Source organism: Sorex araneus, chromosome 11 (assembly GCF_027595985.1).
Source record: "Sorex araneus isolate mSorAra2 chromosome 11, mSorAra2.pri, whole genome shotgun sequence".
Lineage (NCBI taxonomy): Eukaryota > Metazoa > Chordata > Mammalia > Eulipotyphla > Soricidae > Sorex > Sorex araneus.
In genome coordinates this window covers 52477298-52504556 of record NC_073312.1, presented here as the reverse complement: position 1 = coordinate 52504556, position 27259 = coordinate 52477298, and the positions used below count along the sequence as shown (strand labels likewise).

At 41.0% G+C, this 27259-nt stretch overlaps 1 protein-coding gene across 12 annotated transcripts in view; it reads right to left on the bottom strand.

The window, feature by feature from the left end:
* The window catches only part of SGMS1 (sphingomyelin synthase 1), a 331088-nt gene that overhangs the window by 8808 nt on the left and 295021 nt on the right, over positions 1-27259 (bottom strand). For all 12 annotated transcript variants that reach the window (XM_055119140.1, XM_055119143.1, XM_055119141.1 and 9 more), the window contains one exon: positions 17013-17130. In XM_055119140.1, coding sequence (XP_054975115.1) covers positions 17013-17130 — 118 coding nt within the window. The remainder of the gene's footprint in view (positions 1-17012; positions 17131-27259) is intronic.

Here is a 27259-nt window from a genome sequence, read left to right as displayed (position 1 = left end):
CTCTGCGAGTGGGAAGTTTCTTTTTTGTTTTGGTCTTTGTTTGGGGGCCACTCCTGATACTTCTAAGAGAATATATGGAACCGAATCCATGTGGCACTGAATTCAGGGCTTGCGATCTGCAGAGTAAGTGGTTTACCCCCTTGAGTCATCTACCTGGCCCAGCTGGGAAGTCTCTTAGGTTAGTGGGGAACAGGAAAAGATGGGTGTTTATAGCTAACCAATTTTAATTACAGGGACTGGGAAGATAGGATCAGGGAAGTGCCATCAGCTGTATCCCCAGCACTGCATGCTCCCCGCGTCACCCAGCAGTGCTGGATCTGGCTCTAGTGGCTCCTCCACTGTGGAGCCTAAACAGAGTCTGAGCAGTGCCTAAGCAAAGCCTGAGTAATGTTATTGCCAGGGCCAGCTCACTTGGCCAAGTATTCCTCTGCGTGAACCCTGAACCTCCAAGCACTGGCTTGGAAGACCTCCTTTCCCCATAGACAACTATCTCAGTTACTTTTCTTTGTTTTTTTTTTTTTTTTGGCTTTTTGGGTCACACCTGGTGATGCACAGGGGTTACTCCTGGCTCTGCACTCAGGAATTACTCCTGGCGGTGCTCAGGGGACCATACGGGATGCTGGGAATCGAACCTGGGTCGGCCGTATGCAAGGCAAACGCCCTATCTGCTGTGCTATTGCTCCAGACCCTATCTCAGTTACTTTTAAGAAGCAAACAGACACGTTAGAAAGCAAGCTAGAAAGCTGCAGAAACAAGTCAATAACTTCATTATGTTTACAGTTCACCGAAATCTAATAAAGAGGAAACAAAACTTGTCAAAGGTAAAGGGATGTGACCAGCTAGTCAATGTGGAAAAGAGAGGAATGAGAATGAGCGTAAGCTTAAAATAAGATAGTTAGGGGCCAAAGCAAGAGCATGAATTGTAGGGTGCTTGTGATCTTGGCACCATATTTGGCCCCCGGAGCACCTCCAGGAGTGATCCCTGAGCACAGCGTCAGGAGTAAGCCCTGAATACTGTTGGGCATAACCCCCAATCAAAAACTAAATAAAATAAAGTAAGGCAGCCAGCATATGTGTGTGGAGGAATAAGGCCACTGATCTTCTCTAGCAAGCTCCCTTGAGGATGAGGTAAAGCCACTGCCAACAGGCATGGACGCTGGGCTAGGAAGCAGACTGGGCAAAAAACCACAGATCCTGATTAATGACTGTGCTACCCCTTGGGTAGCTGAATTAATTCAGGGAAGCCCCAGTGTTCTTTTTTTTTTTTTTCAAATTGCTTTTGGAGTCACACCCAACAATGCTCAGGGGTTACTCCTGACTCTGCATTCAAGAATTACTCCTCACAGTGCTCGGGGGACCATATGGGATGCTGGGAATTGAACCCAGGTTAGCTGTGTGCAAACAAATGCTCTACCCGCTGTACTATTGCTCCAGTCCCAGCCCCAGTGTTCTTATCCACAACATGAAGTGCAATATATTTGAACAGGCAAAGACCTTGGCAAAATACATCACCAATATTGACCAGTCAGGCAGCCAGATACTCTGACTCCACTCCACTGCTGCCTCAAAGATACAGTCCTGCCTCACAAGCTAGGGGAGAAGGCATCTCAGATAGAGAAGGGATCACTAAGTCAATGATGGTTGGAGGGACTGCTCGGGATGTGTGCTAAAGTAGATAAAGGACCATACATGATGGCCTCTCAGTATCTGTATTGCAAACCATAATGTCCAAAAATAGAGAGTAAGAGGAAATTGTATGCCATAGAGACAGAGGGTGGGGTGGAGTGAGGGTGGCAGGAGGGATACTGGGGACATTGGTGGTGGGAAAATGCACACTGGTGGAGGGACGGATGTTCCATCATTGTTTGACTGAAACTCAATCATGAAAGCTTTGTAACTATATCTCATGGTGATTCAATAAAAAAATTTTTTTAAAGACAAAATTAAGAAAAAAAGGAACAGTCCTACTTAAGGAAGAAAAACCATGTCTACATGTTCCACTGCAACTTTATTTAGAAAAGCAGTAAACTGGAAACTGCTTGAATAGGAATTGTTCAATAAACGTTTCCCGGCTATTCCAAGCCCAATCTGAGACATGTGAAGTGTGCTATGAATGCCCTCTTGGGACTGCCTGAACCAGAGTCTGTGGACATTCAAACATAGAGTAAAATGATTCAAACGCACAAAACTAAACTGTAATACATGAGGTGGAAGGGGCCACTCTGGTGGAGGTGTGGGCTAGAACACTGTACGCATCAACCTCTAACCTAAACAAACAGTATTGTGAATCAAGGTGCCTCAAATAAAATTTAATAGAAAAATTTTTAAAAAAACTTCAAACTAAAAAAGAGACAATAAATAACTAAAATCAGTTTATAGTAATTATGTACTGAGTTCATAACATTTTTATTAAAAGAAAAGCATTTTAAAAATTTTGGTGTAATTACAAACTTTCAAACCCCAGGAAAGTCAAGATTGAATACTTCAAACTTCTCCTTCTAGTTTTCTTCCCCAATTTGCCTGTTCCCTTCAGACTTTTCAACAAAACAAAATCAACAATAACAAAAAAACTACTCACACATTCTGCCCTGTGCTACACAGCGAGGGAAAAAAAAAGTCAAAGAATGCTTACTTGGCTCTAACTAGAGCCTTAACCTCCTCTCCATAAGGGGATTTTCAGTTTAAGCTCCTTTTCTAAAAACAGAGCTATTTGGAGGACATTTATACAAATTATTTCTCAGTAGAAACTATCAAGTTATAACAAGGTTTCAACTCTAACTCACTATTTGTCTTCTGGGGTCACAGACAAATCAGCCTTGGGGAAAAATAACACAATTTTCTTCGATTTTTAAAGAATGGACATGAAATTATGTAAACTGGTCAATCATTTAAGCAATAACAAGACACAAAAAGAAACTGAGAGACAGTGAGAGAGGCTTATACTGAAGGAGGCCCCAGTACAGAGAACCAGTGAATCTTTGGTTATTAAAATAGCAGGTATGGAAGCTGGAGAGAGAGTTTAAGTGGAAAGAACACAAGCCTGGAATTTTGAGGGCCCTGAGTTCAAACCCCAGCATTGCACAGTCCCAACAAGCATCATCAGATGTAGCCTGGTGGAAATTCCCCCTCCCCTGCCCACACAGACATTGCAGGGGGTCTAAGCATAGATCTAGCAGGTTCATACCTCTACTGTTCTGAGGTCCCTTAGCACTGTTGGGGATGCCCCAAACAAGCAAGAAAGCAAAACCGGTTTCCTTGAGTATCTCAATCAATACTTAAGTACACAATGATCTGGTGAGGCTGATGACCATCACCGAGTCTGCTGATGGCCAAGTGCACTTTTTCCTCCTAACAGCACAAGAAGAACAGGGACATTCAACTGTGCTTTACCTCCTGCTTACAGGAGAGGGAAGATAGAGCTAAAAAGCACACCAGATAATGCTGCACAAACCATCAGCTAGGGTATGACTTCAAGGAAGGGTTGCAGAGATGAGATAAAGAGTAGAAATGCTCTGGAATTGAATCCTTGTCCCTCACTCACACTTCACCATACAGCAGCCCTGAAAAATGAGGAAGGCAGGGCTTAATCCCATCAGGAGCACCATGCATCAGTGCTGGGAAGTTATGACCATTGGGTACCTGTTTTCTGCCTCCCGGTGAGTGGTCTCTGCCACCTGGGTGTTGCCAGGCCCTTATAAGCTTGCCAAGCCCAGGAACTGGATACGTACATAGTAAGTTCCTTGAGCAACATAGGTGCTTCTTACAGATCATGTCCTGCACTCATGCTCTATTCCAGCACTACGAATAGCCAGGTAGCTCTCAAAGTCCTCATTCATTCATTCATTCATTCATTCATTCATTCATTCATTCATTCAAATAATCTACATTCTACCACAGGATTAATATTCTCTCTCTCTCTCTCTCTCTCTCTCTCTCTCTCTCTCTCTCTCTCTCTCTCTCTCTCTCTCTCTCTCTCCCTTTTTCACTTTTTGGGTCACAGCCAGTGATGCTCAAGGGTTACTCCTGGCTCCTGGCGGTGCTTGGGGACCATATGGGATACAAGGGATCGCACCTGGGTTGGCTGTGTGCAAGGCAGCCTTACCCACTGTAGTATCACTCCACCCCCCAAGACTAATATTCTCTTGCCTTGTTAGTGAAGAAAAATCTTTCTCTAATACAGAGATTTCCCATCTCCAAAGACTTGCAAACACCTAGCTCACTGATCAGAACTCCTGAGGTCACCGAGCACCCAGTAGCATGAGGGTTGGTGGATTCCCCACCAATCCACACCCCGAGAAGCTTTCAACTGAGAGAGCCACGCTGCACACTGAGGTTCCCCCTCGTCTTCAACCCTCAAATGACTAAGGCCCAAACCACCTAAAAGATGTCATCTCCTGAGTTCTAGATGATCTCTACTCTTCCTGACTAACAATGATGACACTGAGGAATTAATATGGAGCAAATGTCCTCGAGCATTACTATTAAGACCCCAAGGGTGGGGTGGGGTGGGGTGGGGGTGGGGCAGTAGTGAGTTTACAAGTGTGATGACTAGTTTATTTATTTATTTATTTATTTTTATTTATTTATTTTATTTATTTATTTTTATTGAATCACCGTGAGATAGTTACAAGCTTTCATGTTTGGGTTACAATCTCACAATGATCAAACACCCATCCCTCCACTAGTGCACATTCCCCACCACCAATATCCCGGGTATACCCCCCCATCCTACCCTCCCCCTGCATCTACGGCAGACAATATTCCCCATACTCTCTCTCTACTTTGGGGCATTATGGCTTGCAACACAGACACAGAGAGGTGTGATGACTACTTTAAATTACACAGTGGCAGTGAGAGACTAAAAACTATCCCCTATAATTTTTCCTTCCTTTTTCACTGTTAAAAAAAAAATGGCACGGTGATTTTTTACACTAAACATTCATTACCTTCCACTGGAATAGCAATTCCCATTTTTTGTTTTCAAAAGCAAAGTTATCCAAAAATTTTCTCATCGTATCCTCAAAAATCTAGAGGAAAAGTTTAGAGCAGATGTTATTGTCATAAGCATTTTGCAGATGGACAAGTAAAAAGAGGCTATTTCTCAGTTTTACCCAGTGAGTCAGTTGGGATCTGATCCATAACTTCTCACTTAAAAAAGCTTGCCTCTGCAGCCTAGGAAAGAGCCAGCTATTGTCACCAACCTCTCCCCCTAAAGGACCACAAGGGACATTGTCTCCAGGTTCATATGTGTTATTGCCGTTCTAATGAAGTTTAAACCATTTTCTGTCATTAAAATTAGCTAAATAGCTAAAACTGTACTATTTCATTAAAGATCTAGATTTTAAGAATTTTACCCATTTCAATTTAGCTCACCCATCTCAATAAAAATTGAGATGATTTTTCACTGAACTCTTTCACAAACAAATCACATACATTCTACCTTTTAAAGTATTTTTAATTTAACTTTTCTTTCTTTTTTGTGAGAAATGGTCCAAAAGTGCCAAGTTCCATAGGAATGACAACAAATATAAACTCAATCCTAAACTCCAATTTTGGGTTAACCATCAAAGTGACTCTGAATATACTACTTTTAGCCATTCTAGTTTCAGTTCTTTCATCCATAAAATGCCCACAAAGGCACTTAAAGCACTTTCTTATCTTCAACACTCATGAAAAAAGTTGAGATAGGTGTTTGCTAAAATCATAAATTGCTTAAAAGATTTAAGGCAGTACTTCAATGGCCAAGTCAGGTTAATAATGGGGTGGGGGTAGGGGTGGATTCAGGTTCCTTAAGTGAGAACTCAGGGCCCAACAGTTCAAAGTGAAATATGTTGGTTTGCCATAACAGATAATTATCTGTGATCATAGGGCACTTCAAACATAGAGAGAGACTACAACAGACAAGGCACTTGCCTGCACAATGATGACCTGAATTCAATTCCTGGCACCATACACAGTCCCCTTAGTATCTCCAGGAGTGATCTCTGAGCACAGAGCCAGGAGTAAGCCCTGAGCACAGCTAGATACGGTCCAAACAAACAAATGAAAAAAACTAGCAAAACAAAAGAAAAATTATTTTTCCAGATGGCAATCACTTAATTTCTGGAAAGATTTGGCTTCATCCAAAAATACAACCACCCAAGTGATTTGATGTAGAGTCCATTAGGTACATCCCTCTTAAACTCACATACACTTCATTCTTCTATAAGAAGATTTTCCCCTCCACTAATCTTTGAAGGATTTGGTTCTTTGGAGCCAGGTTTACATCACCTAGGCAGGCATTTCAGCCGGGATGGAGGTGAAGGTTTTTAAGTAATTATGAACAACAAAAACCAATGCTCAATAAGCCTCTTATCTCTCAGTAAAAACTTTTACATTTTTTTTGTGGCGTCCAGTAAAAGAGATTTATCAAAGGCGTCATAAAACCCTAAATGTCACCTATGCATTTCTATCTATTCATTCCAATCTGTGTATGTCATGTAAAAGAAATTCAGCATTTCAGTCAGGCAAGATATCCCTTTGCCAAAATTGCATTTGCTTGAAGAGTTGAGATATTCTTTAAGCCTACCTGGTCATGAAGTGAAAATAAAAAAAAAAAAAAAACAACCCCCCCCCAAAAAAAAACCCAAAGAGTCCTCAAAATTTTTGAGGGGGAGTTCCATAACTAGCAATGCCTCAGGGTTACTCCTGGCTCCACATTCAGGAATCACTCCTGGTGATGTTTGGGGACCACAAAGGATACTGGGGATCAAATCCAGGTGGGCTGCATGCAAGGTAAGTGCCCTACCTACTGTACTATTGCTCCAGCCCCACCTTCAATTTTTTTTTTCTTTTTGGGTCACACCTGGCAATGCACAGGGGTTACTCCTGGCTCTGCACTGAGGAATTACTCCTGGCGGTGCTGAGGGGATCATATGGGATTCTGGGAATCAAACCCGGGTCAGCCGCGTGCAAGGCAAACGCCCTACTCGCTGTGCTATTGCTCCAGCCCCGCACCTTCAAATTTTTGCAAAAAATTTTTCCAGATGTGAATTACAGTGAATATCCATCCACATTTTTCTTGTCTTAGGAGAAACTTCAAGCATTCTGCCACATCTGCTTCTCCTTTCTCCGTAACATTTTTTTCTAGGAACTGAGAATAAGATGGACACAAAACTCATAATTGTGAAAACAAGGACATCTAGTTCTCTAATTACATATGGACTTTAACACTATCTCAGTTAGTAGATAATCTTATTCAAACTTTTTGACAGTCTCAATGATGTCCTTTGTAGCACCCTGAGTCTTCCCTATTCTAAGATCCAATCAGAGAAAATATATTGGCACTCCATGTCATCTTCTTTCCTTTTTCTTAGCTTACTACAGTTTTGTAGCTCCTTTACTTTTAATGACATAACCAGTTTTGTAAAGTCCAGTCTAATTTCTTTATAGAATGACTATTAATTTGACTTCATCTAGTTATTTCCCTATGTTTAAATTGAGGTTAAATGTTAGTAGCACCAATGAGTCCTTCTCAGTGTAAGTGCATCACATTAAAAAGATTCTGATGTCTTCTGTCCCACTGTTGTTTTTACTCCTTGGCTACAGAAATGTCTGCCAACTTTCTTCACTGACTACATTTCTTTGTTCTTTACAATTATCTTGCAATTTGTGGCTTTTTTGTTATTATGCAAACAATATGCCACCCAATTGTTCACTGGCCCAAATTATTACTGTGGTAGATATAAAAGTTTCAATTTTTCATGTTTTCTTTTAATTTTAATTTTTTTTTTTAGTGAGTCACAGTGAAGGTACAGTTACAGATTCACACCTTTTCGTGCTTGTTTTTCCCTCATGCAATGTTCGAGAGCCCATCCCTCCACCAGTGTCCATTCTCCACCACCAATGAACCCAGTATCCCTCCCACCCCGGATCCCATCCCCCCCACCCCACCCCGCCTATGTGGCAGGGCATTCCAATTTGTTCTCTCTCTCCTTTTGGGTGTTGTGGTTTGCAACAGGGGCATTGAATGACCATCGTGTTCAGTCTCTAGTCTACTTTCAGCACGCATCTCCCTCCCCGTGCAGGATCTCCAATCACATTTTACTTTGTTCCCTTTACTATCTGGGATGACTTTCCACTAACATGTGAGGCCTGCTTCCAAGCTATGGAGCCAACCTCCTGGCATTATATATTACTATTCTTGGATGTAAGTCTCCTACTCTGTTATTTTAGATTCCACAGATGAGTGCAATCTTTCTATGCCTGTCCCTCTCTTTGTGGCTCATTTCACTTAGCATGATACTTTCCATGTTGACCCATTTATATGCAAAGTGCATGACTTCATCTTTTCTAACAGCATGCATAGAATACTATGTATACTATGTATAGATGTACCAAAGTTTCTTTAACCAGTCATCTGTTCTCGGGCACTCGGGTTTTTTCCAGATTCTGGCTATTGTAAACAGTGCCGTGATGAACATGTAAGTGCAGATGTCATTTCAACTATTTTTTTTGTTTCTCCAGGATATATTCCCAGAAGTGGTATTGCTGGATCAAATGGAAGCTCAATTTCTAATTTTTTGAGAATCATCCATATTGTTTTCCAAAGGGGCTAGACCAGTCTGCATTCCCATCAGCAGTGCAGAAGGGTCCCTTTCTCTCCACATCCTCTCCAACAGCAGTTGCTTTTGCTCTTTTGGATGTGTGCCAGTCTCTGTGGTGTGAGGTGGTATCTCATGGTAGTTTTGATCTGCATCTCCCTGATGATTAGTGATGCAGAGCATTTTTTCATGTACCTTTTAGCCATTCGTTTCTCTTTCTTGGAAAAGTTTCTGTTGCAACTTTTTCCAAAAGTTAAAAGTAGATATAAAAGTTTCTATTTTTAATTTTTTTTTTTTTTTTTTTTTGCTTTTTGGGTCTCACCTGGCGATGCACAGGGGTTACTCTGGCTCTGCACTCAGGAATCACCCCAGGCAATGCTCAGGGGACCATATGGGATGCTGGGAATAGAACCTGAGTCAGCTGTGTACAAGGCAAATGCCCTACCCGCTGTGCTATTGCTCCAGCCCCTATTTTCCATGTTTCTTTTATGCTTACTAGCTTCTCCTCCAACACAATTTTTATTTTTTTTATTTATTTATTTTTTTAAATTTATTTATTTTTAATTAGAGAATCACTGTGAGGGTACAGTTACAGATTTATACACTTTTGTGCTTATACTTCCCTCATACAAAGTTTGGAACCCATCCCTTCACCAGTGCCCATTCTCCACCACCCGTAAACCCAGTGTCCCTCCCACCCTCCCCAATCCCATCTCCCCCCCACCCCACCCTGCCACTGTGGCAAGGCATTCCCTTCTGTTTTCTCTCTCTAATTAGCTGTTGTGGTTTGCAATAAAGGTGTTGAGTGGCCGCTGTGCTCAGTCTCTAGCCCTCATTCAGCCCGCAACTCCCTTCCCCCACATGGCCTACGACTACAATGTAGTTGGTGATCGCTTCTCTGAGTTGACCTTTCCCCGGAACGTGAGGCCAGCCTCGAAGCCATGGAGTCAACCTCCTGGTACTTATTTCTACAGTTCTTGAGTGTTAGTCTCCCACTCTGTTATTCTATATACCATAGATGAGTGCAATCTTTCTATGTCTGTCTCTCTCTTTCTGACTCATTTCACTCAGCATGAAACTTTTCATGCCCATCCACTTGACTACAAAATTCTTGACCTCCTTTTTTCTAACAGCTGCATAGTATTCCATTGTATAGATGTACCAAAGTTTCCTCAACCAGTCATCCGTTCTGGGGCATTCGGGTTTTTTCCAGATTCTGGCTATTGTAAACAGTGCTGCGATGAACATACATGTGCAGATGTTGTTTCGATTGTACTTTTTTGCCTCTCTGGGATATATTCCCAGCAGTGGTATTGCTGGGTCAAATGGGAATTCAATATCTAATTTTTTGAGAGTCGTCCAAATTGTTTTCCAGAAGGGCTGAACCAGTCGGCATTCCCACCAGCAGTGAAGAAGGGTCCCTTTCTCCCCACATCCTCTCCAACAGCGGTTGCTTTTGTTCTTTTGGATGTGTGCTAGTCTCTGTGGTGTGAGGTGGTATCTCATAGTTGTTTTGATCTGCATCTCTCTGATGATTAGTGATGCAGAGCACTTTTTCATGCCAACACAATTTTTAAATGTTTCTTCTAATATATTATAATCAATTAGCGCTGTGGATCATTTTAGTTCTCAAGTATGGACTCAAATATAGCCAATGAGAGTCTCTCCAGGATATGATATGGCTTTTGAATGGAATCCACTGACTGGAACTCTGCGGGGTGGCACCAAACCCTTATTTATAAGGAAAGTCCCAATGCCCATGTGTCTGAACTCCAGCAACTGGAGAGTGGAGTTATATACCAACCCCTGCCGTGTAGAAAACCTCTTACCATTTCCTATCATGTCCTGAACAGGCCTCTACCCCAGGCGAGGTCTCCTACATCTCTAATTCAGATAACCTTGCAAAAGCAGCCTCACCTGTCTCCCTCACATCAAGTACCAAGAATGCATCCGTGACCAAGGTTTTACCTCTGCCACTTAATACCATTAGGACTGGGAGACAACTGGGAAGTCTCAAAAAATTGCTATTTCTTCCCATACTGTAGTGAGGACTAAATGAAAACAAAACACTTAAACCCTACCTGGACATAAGAGATACAAAAAACTGACACCGCTCTGAGACGACCACCTTCCTTACCCTCCCAAATAGCCTACTTACTGGATTTCTGGGGATAAAGCTTTATTTTTTGGGCCCTGCCCACCTGTGCTCAGGGCTTAAACCTGGGTCTGTGTCCAGGGATAACTCCTGGCAGGGCGCAGAAGACCATATGCGGTGGCAGGGATCAAACCTGGGTCGGTCTCATGCAAGGCAGTTACTCTATCCACTGTACTATCATTCAAGTCCCTAGGGAGATATTTTTCTAAGAGACAGATGTATGATCACAAAACACTCTCCACAAAGATCTTTTCCTGGATTCCTATGGCCCAACTCTTAGAAAAAGCCCAAATTCCTTAAAGGGGTACAAAGACCCCTTAAAATATGCCCATGACTTGCCTTTCTGGCTTTATCTGTAATTACTTTCTTTTTTCTCCTCTTGTCAAACTCTTACGCTTTTCAATTCTACTTGACAAACTCCTACTTATCCTTTTGAGACTTGGCTCAGATGGCACCTCCTCAATGCAGCCAACACTCCAGGAGTCTGCTACCTTCCACGTGCTTCCATGGCAACTGAGAATCACAAGCATACTGCAGAAAGGACCGACAAGTTGGAGCAATCTGTTGGGTTCTATGTCTGTCACGACTCCTGGATGCCCATTTCTGAAAGGGACCCTTGTCTTATCAATCATGTAGCCTCAAAATTTTACTTTGTATAATGAGCAATTCTAAAATCTTTGTTTGGGGAAAAAACGACCTGCTTGTTTTGCAAAATAAGTCACGCTTCAAATTTGCTGATCTCACAATCTGGGAGGGTGAGTCTCCTTGGTTTCTTCCCTTAAAATAAGAAAACTGTTTAGAATTCTTAGGGTTTAGAAAATCATGTAAGATTTTAAATATCAAATGCTAACTCTACACAGGAATAACTACAGAAAGCATGGGCGAATATATGAAAAACAAGCATAGGGCTGTAGAGATAGTACAGGAGGAAGTAAATCACTTGCCTGGCTTATGGCTGACCCTGGTTCAAATTCCCAGCACCACATAAGGTTCTGAGTACCTCCCAGGGTCACTTGCAAGTACAGAGCCAAGAATAGCTCTGTGCACCACAGAGTGTGATAAAACAGCTCCCCCCACCCCAAATGCATACAAGGCCTAATGAATACACCGACATGAACTGTAGATAAAGTCATACGATTATAATTTCCCATTTTGTATTTTCCGACTTATCATTTATAATGAATGTAACATATTCATGGTTAGAAATAAAATACCTACATATTCAGAAATATAACATTCATATTACAAAAACATTTATATAATGAATGAATATAACACTTAGAGTAAATGTAATGATAAAGAAAACCATGCTGATAATAAGAAACTGAAGGCAAGCATAAAATTAGGTAAGCTCAAGTATTAACAGTTCCACACAATTCACAGGACGACATGAAGAAGCTATTCTGGTAATATAATAGAAATCATATTATAAAATACTGAGCAGCTGGTGCAAATCAGAATATCAACATTTATCAGTGTGGAGGGCAAGAACAGTCAAGCTGCTCACCTAAGAATGTAAGGGGGACTAAAAAAAGTTCTGGCTTATAAAGTCCAGAAGAGTTATGACTGGACTCGGGCCAGAAAAGACCCTTTAGGCTGATGATTAGAACACTGCAGCTTAGCAATGAGTTAAGGAGGCACTTTGATCTCTCTAAGCCATGAAATGCAGAAAAGCTGACAGAGGCAGAAGAGAATATGGAGGTCTTTCTTCCATTACATTCATTTTAAGTACTCTGAAAACAATTAAGCTCAGATGCCACCCAAACATCACCCTAATCCAACAGTGGGATATGTACACATATGTTAGGGATAAAAATAAAAACACATTTTTCAAGTTTAAGATATCATTTCAGTATAAACTCTCAGACTAATGTGGCTGTCAACCAAGCCCAGAGTTCTGTCACTACCTCAGAGTATTCCTATTGTTTGAAAGCTTTATTTTTGAATCAATGGATGATCAAAAACTTTTCCATATAAATGAATAGGAGGAGCATTCCCAGGGAAAATCTTTTTCTTTGCTAAACTGTAACTCTCATTTTGAAGAATTTCAAAGGTAAAGGATACTATGAAGACTGCAAAAGGGAATCTAACCTACAGTGCTCATTAATATCCAATTACTAGATTTTTATCATGCAGCTATTAAAATGGTTTGTACGCAAGATCCTTGGAACTGTTATGAGATTAATAAGAGCTAATCAGGGTATCAAACACTTAATTGCTTCCCATATGAATTCGTACAAGAATACACTGGGATACAAGACAAATGCTTCTAGAAATCACTAACCCAGAAATTTGAGTATGTAATTCCTTTTCCATATTGCCCGCAGCTTATCACTGCAGGAGTAGTGTCTGATGGAGGACCCATTTTCCGTCCTTGCTTAGTAATTTGATACAATTATCATTTTAAAATTTTTGTTTGAGGGTCAGACTCAGTAGTATTCAGGGGTCTCTGCTGGAGAGTTTGGGGAGGGTCTACATGGTGCCAGAAATTGAATCCAGATCATATGATTCTTTCTCCATGCTATTACATTACATGAAGAGTACACGGCCATCAACTGAACAAACACCCAGAAAAACTTATAATTGCCACTGCATATTTGTGGAACATTTTTCACTGAAGGTATATATTTTGATTACTGGAATTAAGGGAAGAAATAAGTATATCAATCATGGGTTAAAAAACCATGGCAGATTATGTTCACATAACCCTCTTAAATAGGAAGTCACAATCTAAAGCTCAAGCCTCATCTTTGATGGTTTAACGATGGTTGGTAAGGATTAGAGTATCCACCGACTGAGATGCTGCAGCTGCTGTCTTAAGTCAGCCTGAAAGCACTGTGCTTTATGTCCTCTCTCTGGCTTTCACCCACACCCATTGCTTTATCATCATTCAAAATATGATTAGTAACAGATATTTTATTTCTAGCTCTTATTTTTCCTTTTGATTTCAGGCTTTTATTGCTAGACATTTCATAGATACTTCAAACTTAACTCCCCTCTCCTCTTTATCTTATAATTAGCCTATGGTAAAACTCCATGGCTGTGAAATCCTTATTCCCAAAGTCAAATGTATTATCAAATTATACTGATTAGGGCACTTAGATATTGCTCAAATTTATGTCCTCCTTTTCACTTGTATAACTGGTAGCTTAGCTTGAGGATCTTATTAATTAGCATTTCACATATTTATTACATAAGATACAAATTTGGACTGGGTAGTCTTAAAACACTTTCCACTAAGGCAGGGGTTGGTATTTACCTTGCTCACCCCTTGCATTCGAGCACCTAAAATACAGTAAGAAATTAATGTCTATTTATTAAAAATAGAAGTTCAACAGAGGAAAGAGTCTAGAACTTGAATCATGATACAAACCAACCATTTTTTAAAAACAAAAAGCATTTTTGAGCAATCTATAATAGGAACTAAGGTTTTCACGGCATAGTCATTTGTTGAAGACCTCTGGAACCCAGCCATAGCTATGCTCAAGGCCACTCTCCACACGTTCGGATAAGCCTCACGCATGAAGGAACCGGCAGAGGAACCCAGGTGTTCCTCTGGTGCGACATCTGATAACCCACTTCTCCCTCTTGGAGAACCTGGCAAACTACCAAGAGTTTACTGCCTGAACTGGAGAGCCTGGCAAGCTCCCCGTGGCATATTCATATGCCAAATACAGTAACAATGATGGGTCTCATTCTCCTGACCCTGAAGAGCCTCTAGTGCGGCACCATTGGGAAGGACGAGTAAAGAGAGGCTGATAAACTCTCAGAGCTAGGATGAATGAAGATGTTACTGGGCCCGCACGAGCAAATCATTGATCAACGGGATGATAGTGACTGTGACAGTCATCTGTCACCATATAATTGCTGCACACTGTTTTTAAGTAATACCAGCACAAATAAAAGTTAATAAATGATATTTGCACTACATTGTTTTTGAAACAAAGAGCTGGCATAAAATCTGCAATGATTACACGGTGAACTGTGGTAGTAACTGACATGAAAGTATATCACTGATTGTATTCAATATTAGCTTATTACCATAATGTTGTTCCAACAACAAAAACCCCAAACCAACTGACAATAGATGAAGCAAATGTTAGCATCTTTATAGTTACTGAATCTGAGAACTGGGTATGGGGTGATGCCTGAGACTAGTTCGTCTACTTTGGGACACAGTTAAAATTTTTCGTAATGAAAAATTAGTCTGTAATTAGATTGAATGAGCTTAAACAGTAATTTTTGCTGACATTTTCATCTTCTGCAGTATTCCAACTTCCAGATAGACACAGATTGCTGGCCCTAGCAGGGGTTCCTGGCAACACAATGGATGACACATTTGGCCTGGTTTTTGTGCAGAGTTCCCACCATTACTTCAGTTATTATTAAGATGCCCCAAAGTTAATTTTAGTCAGGGGAACCTTCATTAGATTATGCTGATGACTCAGAAGTAACTGTTAGTACCAATGCTGATCCATGCTAAGTCTGGACTTGCTGGCAACTGGACAGAACTGCAGAAGTCCTGAGCAGAAACAGAGTTTGAACAAATCAGAGCTGGGAGAAAGGTTGCAAAGCAACAATCCTCCTCCATGTTGGATTCATCCTCAACTCGTGTTTGGCCTATGTGCACATCTACTCCAACTTGTAGGTGAAAGAAAAATTTCCCAATGCACAGATATTTAAAAACAGCTGAACTGTGGGGGCCGGAGCGATAGCACAGTGGGTAGGGCGTTTGCCTTGCATGCGGCCGACCCGGGTTCGATCCCCGGCATCCCATATGGTACCCCAAGCACCGCCAGGAGTAATTCCTGAGTGCAAAGCCAGGAGTAACCCCTGAGCATTGCTAGGTGTGACCCAAAAAGCAAAAAAAAAAAAAAAAAAAACAGCTGAACTGAAACACAGACAAATATTCTAAACTGTTAACTATTACAGAGAATATACGACTCATCAAGGCAGCTTCCTAGCCTGAGTCCACATCACTAGACCCCCAAGGAGAGGCATTTCCTCTAACTGAGAAGCTGCCAGCACAACTTTGAGGACTTTTCTAGAGAATAAACAAGATCGGAGCCTGACTTCTCTGCAAGGGCTGAAGAAAGGAGTGAAGAAGGTTCGGGGGGCAAGGACTGCAGAGAGAGGGAAGGGGGAAGCTGGAGCCATTCATTCTTCATGATGGCTTCCCCGGAGTTAAGGAAATAGCTTGCTGTGAAAATGGACAGTGAAGTAAGAAACTAGTGACCTTTCTGAGAACATCAGGAAGGAAGGGGAGCCACAGTAAGCAAACAGCCCAGAGAGCCAAAATCTCAAATGATAAAGACATCTCTTAAAAAAAAAAAAAATCCAGTGTCACTTTCAATGCTCTTCCAAGGTCCTACAAGAGAGAATTTCTCTTCTGGATAGAACAAGGTACACAGCAATGAAACTGAAAAGATATGGGTGATTCACCAGCACAAGCACAGTGCCAAGAAATAATTACAAACACATTGAAGTGCAGTGTCTTTTCTCCCACCCAAGGTAGTAAAAGTAGCCTCTTCTACTTCTTTGTGCATTAGGGAGAATTCATATAGATAAAAAAAAATTTTAAGCAAAAAATTTGTTGATCATTTCACCAAGCTCGAATGATCTTCCCAGGGAAAACTATTTCAGTGTATAGGTCAGGAGTAAGGAATGTTATGGAAAAGCTGGTGCAATAGGAGGAATAAAGTCGTCATTAAAAATAAACGTAGGCTTCTATGCTACTAGATAAGCTCAATAGAGCAAAATGTGCCGCCCCTCCTTCCCCCCTCCAAAGCAGGGTTTGGGTGGGGTGAAAGGTCCAAGGACACAGGAATAATGTTTGTTTCTTCCTGGGACACTAAAGATTAACAGCAAGGGGATTAAGAGAAAGGCGGAAGAGTGTAATTCCCCCCATCCCCCACCCCCCATTTTATCAACTGAACTTTCCCTCTATGAGAGGAAAAAATCTTTTGGATCTGTGTCAAGGGAGTGAACGATATTTTAAAAGTTTGGCAAGAAACCAAAGAGCTACACCCACTCAAAGCTTAAATGCTTCCAGCACGCTCGCTAGACCACAAATTTCCCCAGCCAGCAAGTGTGGCGAGTGCTGGCAATGGTGAGAAGGGTGGGACTCCGCGCCACAGTGCTTAGTTACATTCCCAGATGAGGGTGGTGGGACTCATAGGTGTCAGGAAACTCCTATACCTCCCGCCTTAGTCAAAGGAACCTTGGGCAAGACAAGAAACAAACAAAAAAGGGAAATCCAGTGAGGAATGGTTTACCTTCGGAGAGCAGTTGAAATGCATACCAGGTACTGGGAGAGTAGTAACATACATTGTAATACATCGATACAGGTACAGCGTGCCAACTATGCAGAAAAATCTTCTGCTAATAATAGACCTAGAAAAAGGGAAAAATGGCAGACACTCAGTCATGAAATTCCACAGGTTCATTTACTTTAAATTTTGATGACCCATCAAAAACAAGTCCCAGAAATGCCTGAGAAATTAGAACTAGGGTGTTATTACTAGAGTATTACTAGAGCCGATAGCAGATTATGGCAAGGATCTTTGAGAATGAGGCAGTGGTTTTACTTTTGCATTTCAATAGTTACTGGCAAACAGTTTAGAATGCTTGACATTGATATTAAATAGTATAGTATCACAGAAAGGGCTTAAATCTGAATTGATATCCAGCTGATGTGACAAGTGGGCCCTATTCAGATTGATTGGAGGCAATTTATAAAAGAGAAAGTGTTGAGAGTATTAGAACAACATAAAATGAAAATTCAACACTTTTGACATTTGACGAGTAAAAGGTATTAAAAAAAAAACTATTTATACATCCCGCAATCTACTTCTATTAGCTAATCTCCAAGAGAGAATGGCGTCGAATAAAGAGCCAGTCAGAATGACAGTGCCCTGTCTCACCTCTCTCTGCTTACTATGTGGTCTTGGGATGGCCTATTGACATTTTTGAATCTTTGAATGTTCTCATCTCAAGGATAACAACATTTGAGATATTGTAGAAGAAATTCCTGCCATCGATGGGCAATGGCTGTCATCAAATGCATAGGTCACAGAGACAAGTAACAAAATAAAGCAAGAGTTGGAAATAGAAATCTCTCCATTTTAATTTGTGTTTTGAGTGATAGTTTTGAATATATGTGTAAATGTGTATAATAATAAATTTTAAAGCTTATCTTACTATCAGGTTGTACACATATTTACTTTAATTGATTACACTGTATGAACTAAAGTGTACCCTCGGACAAAAACATTCTATTCGTCTTTACTTCTATCCTGTTCTAGCCTAGGCGAGCATCATAGTCTTGTGGGTCTTGGGTCCTGTGAGTCTCTTCTTTCTTAGCCTGGAGTGATTCAAGGTCTCTTGGTTTGAAGAAAGCTGGGTTAAATACATAGAACAAACAATAATGAAACAATGCACAGACTTTGCCCTGAGAATATTTAACACCTGATCTCCCTACAATTGTAGAGCACAGCTCAGATTTTAAGCAAGATGGTCATTCCTAAGTGTGGTAGTCGGAAGAAAATCTGTATCATTTGGACAGAAGAGACAAAAGGATGTCATTTGTGTGATTAGAAAATAACTTTAATGATCAGAGAGTTAGTGGAGCAGGAAGGGCACCTGCCTTGCACATGAACAAGAGTTCAACCCCAGGCACCCCATGTGGACCCAGGGCCCTCACAGGAGTGACCCCTGAGTGTAGTAGAGCCAGGAATATGCCCTGAGTACTGCTGGACTGGCCCCCAAACAAAACAAAACAAAATGCAGTTATCACTGTTATTTCGCAATTTTATTTATTTTGCAAGCTACCGAGAATATCCTGCCCGCAAAGCTGAGCCTGGCAAGCTACCCGTGGCGTATTCCATACGCCAAAAAGAGTAACAACAGGTCCCACAATGGAGACATTACTGGTGCCCGCTTGAGCAAATCGAAGAGCAACGGGATGACAGTGACAGTGATTTATTTGTACTTTATTCAAATGGTATCATTTATTTAAATTACTCAGGCTATTTTGGTAAAATTAAAGTATCTTGCTCCTTACCTAGATTTCAAAAACTGGGTTAGAACTGCTTATCACAGAGGTTATCTTTTCTTCTCTTATTATAAAGCTAGTGTGCCATCTTCAAGGACAGGAATTTATTCATCATAAAACTGTCTTGTAAAGGTATGTGCCTTTAATTTCAAGGAGGACAAAGAACACGAAGTCCTGAAACAAGGACATCAGAGAATAATACTACCTCTAAAGTCTTGCCTAATGAATACTTAAAATTGTAAAATATGTATCTTTCTTTAAAAGAGAATGCCCTTGCTGGCCACCTTGCTCTAACAGAAATAGTCCGTAATTTCATTTGAACTTTATGTGAACAAGACTATACATGGAAGACCTAAGAAATAAAATAGTTACTTTTGTATAGAATTATTAATATCTTTTGAGGAAGAAAAATGACTACTGTCACTAAATTTTGGTGGAGACTGTTGTCTCAAAGTCACTTTGTCCTGTTTCCTTGTACATGAGACACTCACACATATGAACACCAGTAACTATATCTAGATTTCAAATTTGAGTCAAATATAAGAAGCATTAAAGAATTACAGGATTATCTGAGAAAAAGTTACATGAAAAAAATGGTTAAGGATGAGAAGCAAAATCCTTTTACAAAAAGTATGCTAAAAGTGAAAGACACAGACAATTCAGTTATGTTACTCCTTGATTTGAAGTGAAAGTCAAATGACCATCCATGTGACTTCATCAACATAACAAGGTGACAAATTGGAAGTGGCTGTTAATAAGAATCTCCTCATCTTTGGCATTTACTTAACCTTTTTGAAATCAGGTTTAGATTTCTTCAGAGCTCAATGTTAAGTAAAGATCCCTGACTACAAACTTTAAGAAGCACGATAAGAAGCATTTTAAAGAGTTGTGTAAGGTATTTATTTCCTTAATTAAAGAATTTCACACATGAGAATACTTAGAAGTTTAAAGTTCAATGGTGTGTTATTAAAAAACAGCAACAACAATATTCAAGTGGTTAAAGAAGAGAAGGAAACCAAAAAGCCACAGAAGGGGGGCTGGAGCAATAGCACAGCGGGTAGGGCATTTGCCCTGTACATGGCCGACCTGTGTTCGATTCCCAGCATCCCATATGGTTCCCTGAGCACCGCCAGGAGTGATTCCTGAGTGCAAAGCCAGGAGTTAACTCCTGAGCATCGCTGAGTGTGACCCAAAAAAGAAAAAAAAAGCCACAAAAGGAACAGAAAGGAACTATTATATGAGACTGAGTGAATTCCCAGAACAGGATGCCTGCAGTAATTGTCAAAAGCACAATGGTGTTCTTTCTAAACCATCTCTCCCAGTGTCGGAGAGAAGTCTGCTTCTCATCTGCTCACACCCTGCCGTGACAATTACCTCACAGACACTTTTATTTGGTCAAGGTTATCTATTCCTCTGCCAAGCAACAGACTAATTGGCTTGTGTTCTTCTTTTTATGAAAGAAAAGTAACGGATTAAATTTGGTCATAATAAAATTTGAACACCACTGTTATTATCCTACAACTTAATAAGACTTTCAGAGTAGCATGTTATATCTCAAACAAGTGACAATCAAATCAAAAAGTAGCAATTTAAGAAGAAAAAAGTCGTCAGAACTTGATTAACTGCTACCCAGAATAGGCTTATCAGAGCAGTACCCCATGGCTTTGGGCACTCAGTACCAAATATTTAACTAATCATCAAAGAAAACTGGTGAAAAATATTTACATTCCAGAAAGTAAACATAAAACACTTCTGGGTCCTCTTGTTTCATACTAGTTGACTCTTTCAACTAAGCTACAGCAGAAGATGTGCATCAATTTTCCCAAGTTTAGCCTTGGTCTGAAAGCTCTTTATGGAAACAGCTGGCCTCCAGAAACAAACAAGAAGTGAAGGAGAGCAGTGGAATTAAACACAGACCCCAAACTAAGGAGGTCTAGAGGGGAGGCTGCGCCGAGGAAGACACAGAGGTACGTGTCTCTGAGCAAGCTGGATAGCCAGGGCATGAGTCAGGTCCTTGCTTAGCTATCCCAGCCTGTGCTACACGTACAAGGCAGTACTAAGCTTATCTTCATACAGATGCTAGCTCTGCCATTTATGAAGGCCAAGTCTTAACCTGGACCATCCCAATGAATTTCCTTGAAGATTAGCTTCTGGGCCAGCGAATGAATCAGAGAATGTTACTGAGGTATTTCCCACAGTTTTACTCATAGTAGCAAATGGAGCTGCCCATTTTCTCCTGTATGTCAAGCTCTGTGCTATTTAGATCTTCAAACAACTTGTGAAGCAGGGCTCTGATCCTTATTTTACAGATGAAGGCATTGCAGCTCTGAGTTTAAACTGTAAAACTGTAATATAAATGTGCTACAAAAGACAGAAAAATTGAGGAAACCTCTAATTGCGTAAGGAGTCCAGTTTTCTTCTAAGAGCACACCACTGTGTGCTCTCGGGTAGGGAAACATTTAAATTACATTTAAAAACCACTCATTTACTTTATTTGGGGGCTACACCTGGCATTATTGAGGGCTTACTCCTGGCTCTCAGGGATCACTCCCGGCAGTAGTCAGGGGGCCATATAGGGTACCAGAGATCAAATCCAGGTGGCCAGCGTACAAGGAAAGGGCCCTACTTGCTGTACTATCCCTTTGGCTCTTCAAAACCTAGTTAACTCAGATTTTCACTGTTCTGTATTTTGTCATATTTCACACTGGTCTAGAAGCTCTACAACAAAAGCACGTTGACAATTACCTAGTAACTACATTTGTTTTTAAAGCATTGAAAAAGTGTAGCTTGCTGACCACCCAGTACTAAATATATTTATTTTTCATGATAGTTTATACAGGATGCATCCAGTCAATCTGCCTATAATTCCTCCAATTTTTATTCAATCAGTCATTCTGAGATGTCACCCATTTCTCAACATTCTACTTAACCAATGGTCAGTACTGGTTTTTTATTTGTGCTTCCTTGAAATCTATTCTATGTGAAGCAGCCAGATCATACCCCCGCCCCTCTACATGCCCCCCCCAACTCTGGCAATACACGCACACGCACTCACACACAGAATACAGCAAGCTATTAAAAACCTTCCATTGCTTGCCAAATAGACTATGAATAGTCTAAAATATTTACCAAGTCAATGAGATACCCCTCCACCCTCTGATCTCTAAATTCCCACATTCTGTTGTAGCTAACTCCCAAGCATTCATTAAATGTTTTTCTCCCTTTACTTCTTAGTTACTAGCTCTCTGGATTACTTGGAGTGCAACAGTTACTCACAACAAACTACTAAATTCACACATTCCTCATGGCCCCTCCAATATTGCCTCAAGCCACACTACCTGTTTATAGATGTGAATTCTCCTGCTCTGAAAGAGCCACTCCTTCTAAGACTCTAGTTTCCCAGTATTTCCAAAAAGTCTCTTTTTGTGGTCGCTCCCATCATTCTTCATGCTACAATATAGCTGTATCCATGTACTCCAAATACTGCTTCTGCAGAAAGCCTTGTCCTCACCTGGAAATGATATTCATCCCCCAAACATCTCAGAACTCCATTTTGATTTTATGGTATTAGGAAAATTGGCACCATTCTTACCAACAGAGGGTCCCCTCCTTTCTAACAGAGGACAGTTTCAGACACAGTGAGACGATGGTCCCTGTCATACAGGCAATACCACGCAGTTCTCTGCTTTACAACTTTACTTCTTACTTCCTCTGACAGTTTTTTCCTGCTTCTTTCTATAAGTGTTCTCCCTTCCAATTCTTTCCAATATTTGCCAGAATTGACTAGCCATGCTGCTCTGCTATTCTACCTCCTGTACTCTTACTACATTTCCATTTTATTTCTAACATTTACTATTGTTGCTGAATTCATCCAACGAGGCTCATAAACCCCTGGAGATTCCCCCTTGTCCTGTATGGGTAAGTCTCAGCTGCTCCAGATAAGGGACCATGAAAACCCAGAGTCCAATTCAGTACTTAGGAAAGACAATTGCAAGCAAAGTTCTGTATGCTCTGTGAGTCAGATCAAAATCAAGGAAGAAATACTATACAAGAAGCAGCACTGTCTGTAGCACTGTCGTCCAGTTGTTCATCAATTTGCTCGAGCAAGCACCAGTAATGTCTCCATTGTGAGACTTGTTGTTACTGTTTTTGGCATATCGAATATGCCATGGGTAGCTTGCCAGGCTCATGTCGTGTGGGTGGGATACTCTCGGTAGCTTGTCAGGCTGTCCGAGAGGGACGGAGGAATCGAACCCGGGTCAGCCACATGCAAGGCAAACGCCCTACCCGCTGTGCTATCGTTCCAGTCAACAAGCAGTAAAATAAAAATAGGTGTTTTCCACAAAGGTGTTCTCCACTCCATCACTATTTCCTGGGTGCCAGAGTGAAGGCATAGCTGGATGAGACAGATCTGCACCAGGCCAGACATTTGTATGTACATGCATGGGGTCCCATTACTTTTACAAAATCCAAATCAGAGGTTTACATCATAGGTATTAATTATACCAACCACATTCCTGTTAACATATATTATTAACTCATTTTATAGGGAAAAATTTCATATGTAAAGAGTTCCAGTACTAGCCTGGGGCCACAAAGTCAGTGGATGAAGAGAAAGAGCCGCAGCAGGATTCCAGTCTGTAAATTTTAAGATAGTTGCACTTTTCACTACAGAAATAGTCAAGTTGAAAACAAACCAACAAGAAAACACAAACTTGTGGTCCTGGGGCTGGAATGACATAGTACAGCGTGTAGGGCACTTGCCTTAATGCAGCTGACCTGGATTCAGTTCCATATAGTCCCTGGAACCCACCAGGAGGGATTCCCTGAGTGCGGAGCCAGGCGTAAGCGGGAGCCAGCCAGTGTGGTCCAGAATAGAACAAAAATAACAAAATATGGGTTCAAATTGCTTTCTAAGCCCCACATCAAATATATGCATGGGTTAATTAAATTCATTATAAAACTGTTCACCTTTAAAAAGTATTATCACAGGGCCAGAGCGATAGCACAGCGGGTAGGGCATTTGCCTTGCACGCGGCCGACCCGGGTTTGATCCCCGGCATCCCATATGGTCCCCCAAGCACCGCCAGGAGTAATTCCTGAGTGCAAATCCAGGAGTAACCCCTGAGCATCGCTGGGTGTGACCCCCCCAAAAAAAGCAAAAAAAAAAAAAAAAAGTATTATCACTCAGGTTAAATATAGATTGGAACATAAGGTAAATAAAAATAAAGTTGTTCATCAAGATATGAAAGACAATATCAATATGATATTCTTTAGTTAGGAGAATTAAAATCAAGTTATCTTCCAGAAATGGATACATAACATACATATGTGTAAAGAGAGTTACATTTTTGATTGGTATTTTAGGCTGTTAACAAAAAATGATATATGCATATACATGTGCACAGAGACAATATACAAATAAATATCTGTAGTTATATAATACAACTTATATAACACAAATATGTGTTTTGGCATGCAGCTCTTTTTTACATTCTTTCTCCTTTATTAATTTCTCCCTCTTTGAACCACATCCAGAGAGGTGTGTAGTCTCAGCATGGAACTGCACAATTAAAATGTTGGGCCTAATAGACTAGACTTAAAAGTAACACACTTTCGGGGCTAGAGAGATAGCACAGCGGGTAGGGCATTTGCCTTGCACGTGGCCGACCCGGGTTCAAATCCCAGCATCCCATATGGTCCCCTGAGCACCGCCAGGGGTAATTCCTGAGTGCAGAGCCAGGAGTAACCCCTGTGCATCGCCAGGTGTGACCCAAAAAGCAAAAAAAAAAAAAAAAAAAGTAACACACTTTCATTTTAACAAGGGGTTTCCAAAACGTAATAGACACATTGTCACAGTGGTTAACATTTATTGAATTTTGGGTGGAGTAACTAGCTTAGTGCCACACTCAATAAATGTTAGTGCTGCTATTATTGTTCGGTCACATAAATATATAAGTGCTAGGCATTATTTTGGGCTCTGGGAATGAACAGAACAGGCCAAAAAGCTGCCTTGTGGTATGCTTATACTCTAGTGGACAAAGTATACAATGAACAAGGCACTTAAGCAAAATATAGAGCCTGATATATTAGTGCTGATGGCTAAGTTTAAACAAGAAAGAGGACTTCCGGTCTGGGGCTCAGCTGGCTGGAGTAGCATGCCTGTGAGTATGAGGGGGCTGACCAGGTGCATCTCTGGAAGACGAGGCCTTCTAGAGGCTGGCCTTTGTAGATGCTGCTGGCCTTCAAGGGAGTTGGAGAGCAGGGTGCACGGACTGAGGTTAGGAGATCTTAGAAGAAAGACCTCCTTTATACTATCAACCTATCTATCTATCTACCTATATACAGTAGAAGAATAATATTCATGGCCAGGATGGCCAGAGAAAACGGGTTAGGAATAGTGGTCAATGGTTGGAACTAACCACAAGTGTGTGTGGAGGGGGCTGAGGGTAGGTAAGATAGAGAAGAGAACGCTATGACAATAATAGCTGGGAATGATCATGCTGGACAAGAGCCAAGGGTTAAAAATAGATAAGGGATGTTCTAGATAACCTTTTAGTATCAATATTGCAAACCACAGTGCCCAAAAGGAGAGAGAGAATGAGAGCAAGAGAGGGAGAGAGAGCGAGAGAGAGCGAGAGAGAGCGAGAGTGAGAGAGTGAGAGAGCGAGAGAGCGAGAGTGAGAGAGCGAGAGAGCGAGAGCGAGAGAGAGCGAGAGCGAGAGAGAGAGAGAGAGAGAGAGAGAAAAGAAAGGCAAGAAAGGCACCTACCATAGAGGCAGGCAGGGGTAGAAGGTGGTGGGTGATGGGAGAAAACCTGGGGAATGTACAGTGGTGCTGAGAAATGTTCACTGGTAGAGGGATGGGCGTTGGAAAACTGTATGACTGAAATCCAATCAGGAACAGCTTTGTAAAAATAAATAAGTTTAAAAATTTTTTAAAAAGAAGGACCTCCTTGGTTGCCATGAGGGCTTTAGACTTAAACCTGTATGCAACAGAGTGACAAAAGCCAACTTACTTTTACAGAGACTTAAGAGAAGCAAGAGGCTCTACAATAATAACCCAGGAGATAGACAAGACTGATGACATCTAGGGCAGAACAGAGGCAGCCAAAGTGGTGAAATTAATAAAATGACAAGCTGTGAGGTAGAAGTAGACATCAAAAATAAAATCAAGATGTTCGCCCGAAAGTGGCAAAGGACACAGATCCCATTTACAATGCTGAAATGAGGAGTGAGGCCACCTTGGGGGGGGCAAGAGGTTGCTAAGGACTCAGCCTTAGGGTTTTCATACATATTATCTCGTGCAGCCCACACAACAATGCTGGAATAAGACATTATTTTTCATTACTACTTTGCAGAGATGGGAAACGATGGGACTACAGGAGTTAATAACAAGAAAACTCACTCAGCAGGTGACTGATTATGGAAATAAGATGATCTTACATTATATCTTACTGCCTGTTTCAGTCACCAAACCAAAAGGCTGGTAGGCAAAAGATGTGGTGACTTCGTAAATCAGGTTGTGAATTAGTAGACAGACACCCTGATGATTTTGCAGAGAAACTGGAAAAGAGAAAAGTCCCTGAATATGCTAAGAAACAGAAGGTAAATATGATCCTAACCAAATATATATATACAAATTACAGATATGAACACTCAGAAAAATACCAAAAGGGATATGAGTCACATGTTAGCATCATTTACCTCTGGTAACATAGGTCACTTTTCTTTTTACCTTCTAGCTTGTCTCTAAGCAAGATGCATCATTTAATTTCTTTAAAGTTATAAATAAAAACACAAAACTGTAATTTACTGTACCTGTGCTTTTCTCCTCTCTCCCCCATTTGTCCTAATTTTCAGTTAAAAAAAATCTCTTATAAAACTAAATTTCTATAGTAACTAAGTTACTAAAGTTAGGGAGCTATACTAGGAAAAACTAGTTTCCCTGCAACTACTAGAGTGTAGGTTAACATATGGTTGGATTTTGAGGCGTAAACTGATAAAAATGGAAAAGGTGAAAATAGGCAAAACAACCTGTCAGTAAAAATGAGAAGAAAAAGGAAGTTATTGTCCCTGCACTGAATCCCTCATTTTGCTTGACAACATTCTTCCCACTCCAAGTAACACCCCACATAAAGGAGATGAAAGAGAGGCCAGCAAAAGCTGAGGAAGTCAAGACTGTGTGTGAAGATAATGGGGTGGAGAGATCCCAGGGAAGAGAAGAAAACAGAATCTCAGACCAGGCTGTGCAGTTCACATATGCAATGGGTTAAAATCAAAGGGAAGAAGACTTGTAGAATCAATGAGGGAAAAAATCAAGTTGGGGGAATCAGAGAGAAAGCCCAGCGCTAGTGCCCTTGACTTGCATTTGGCTCATTCTGGTTTGAATCACCAGCTCCATAAAGACCCCCAAGTACCACCAGGGATCACTTGTGAGCATAGAACGAGGATTAGCCCCAGAGCACCA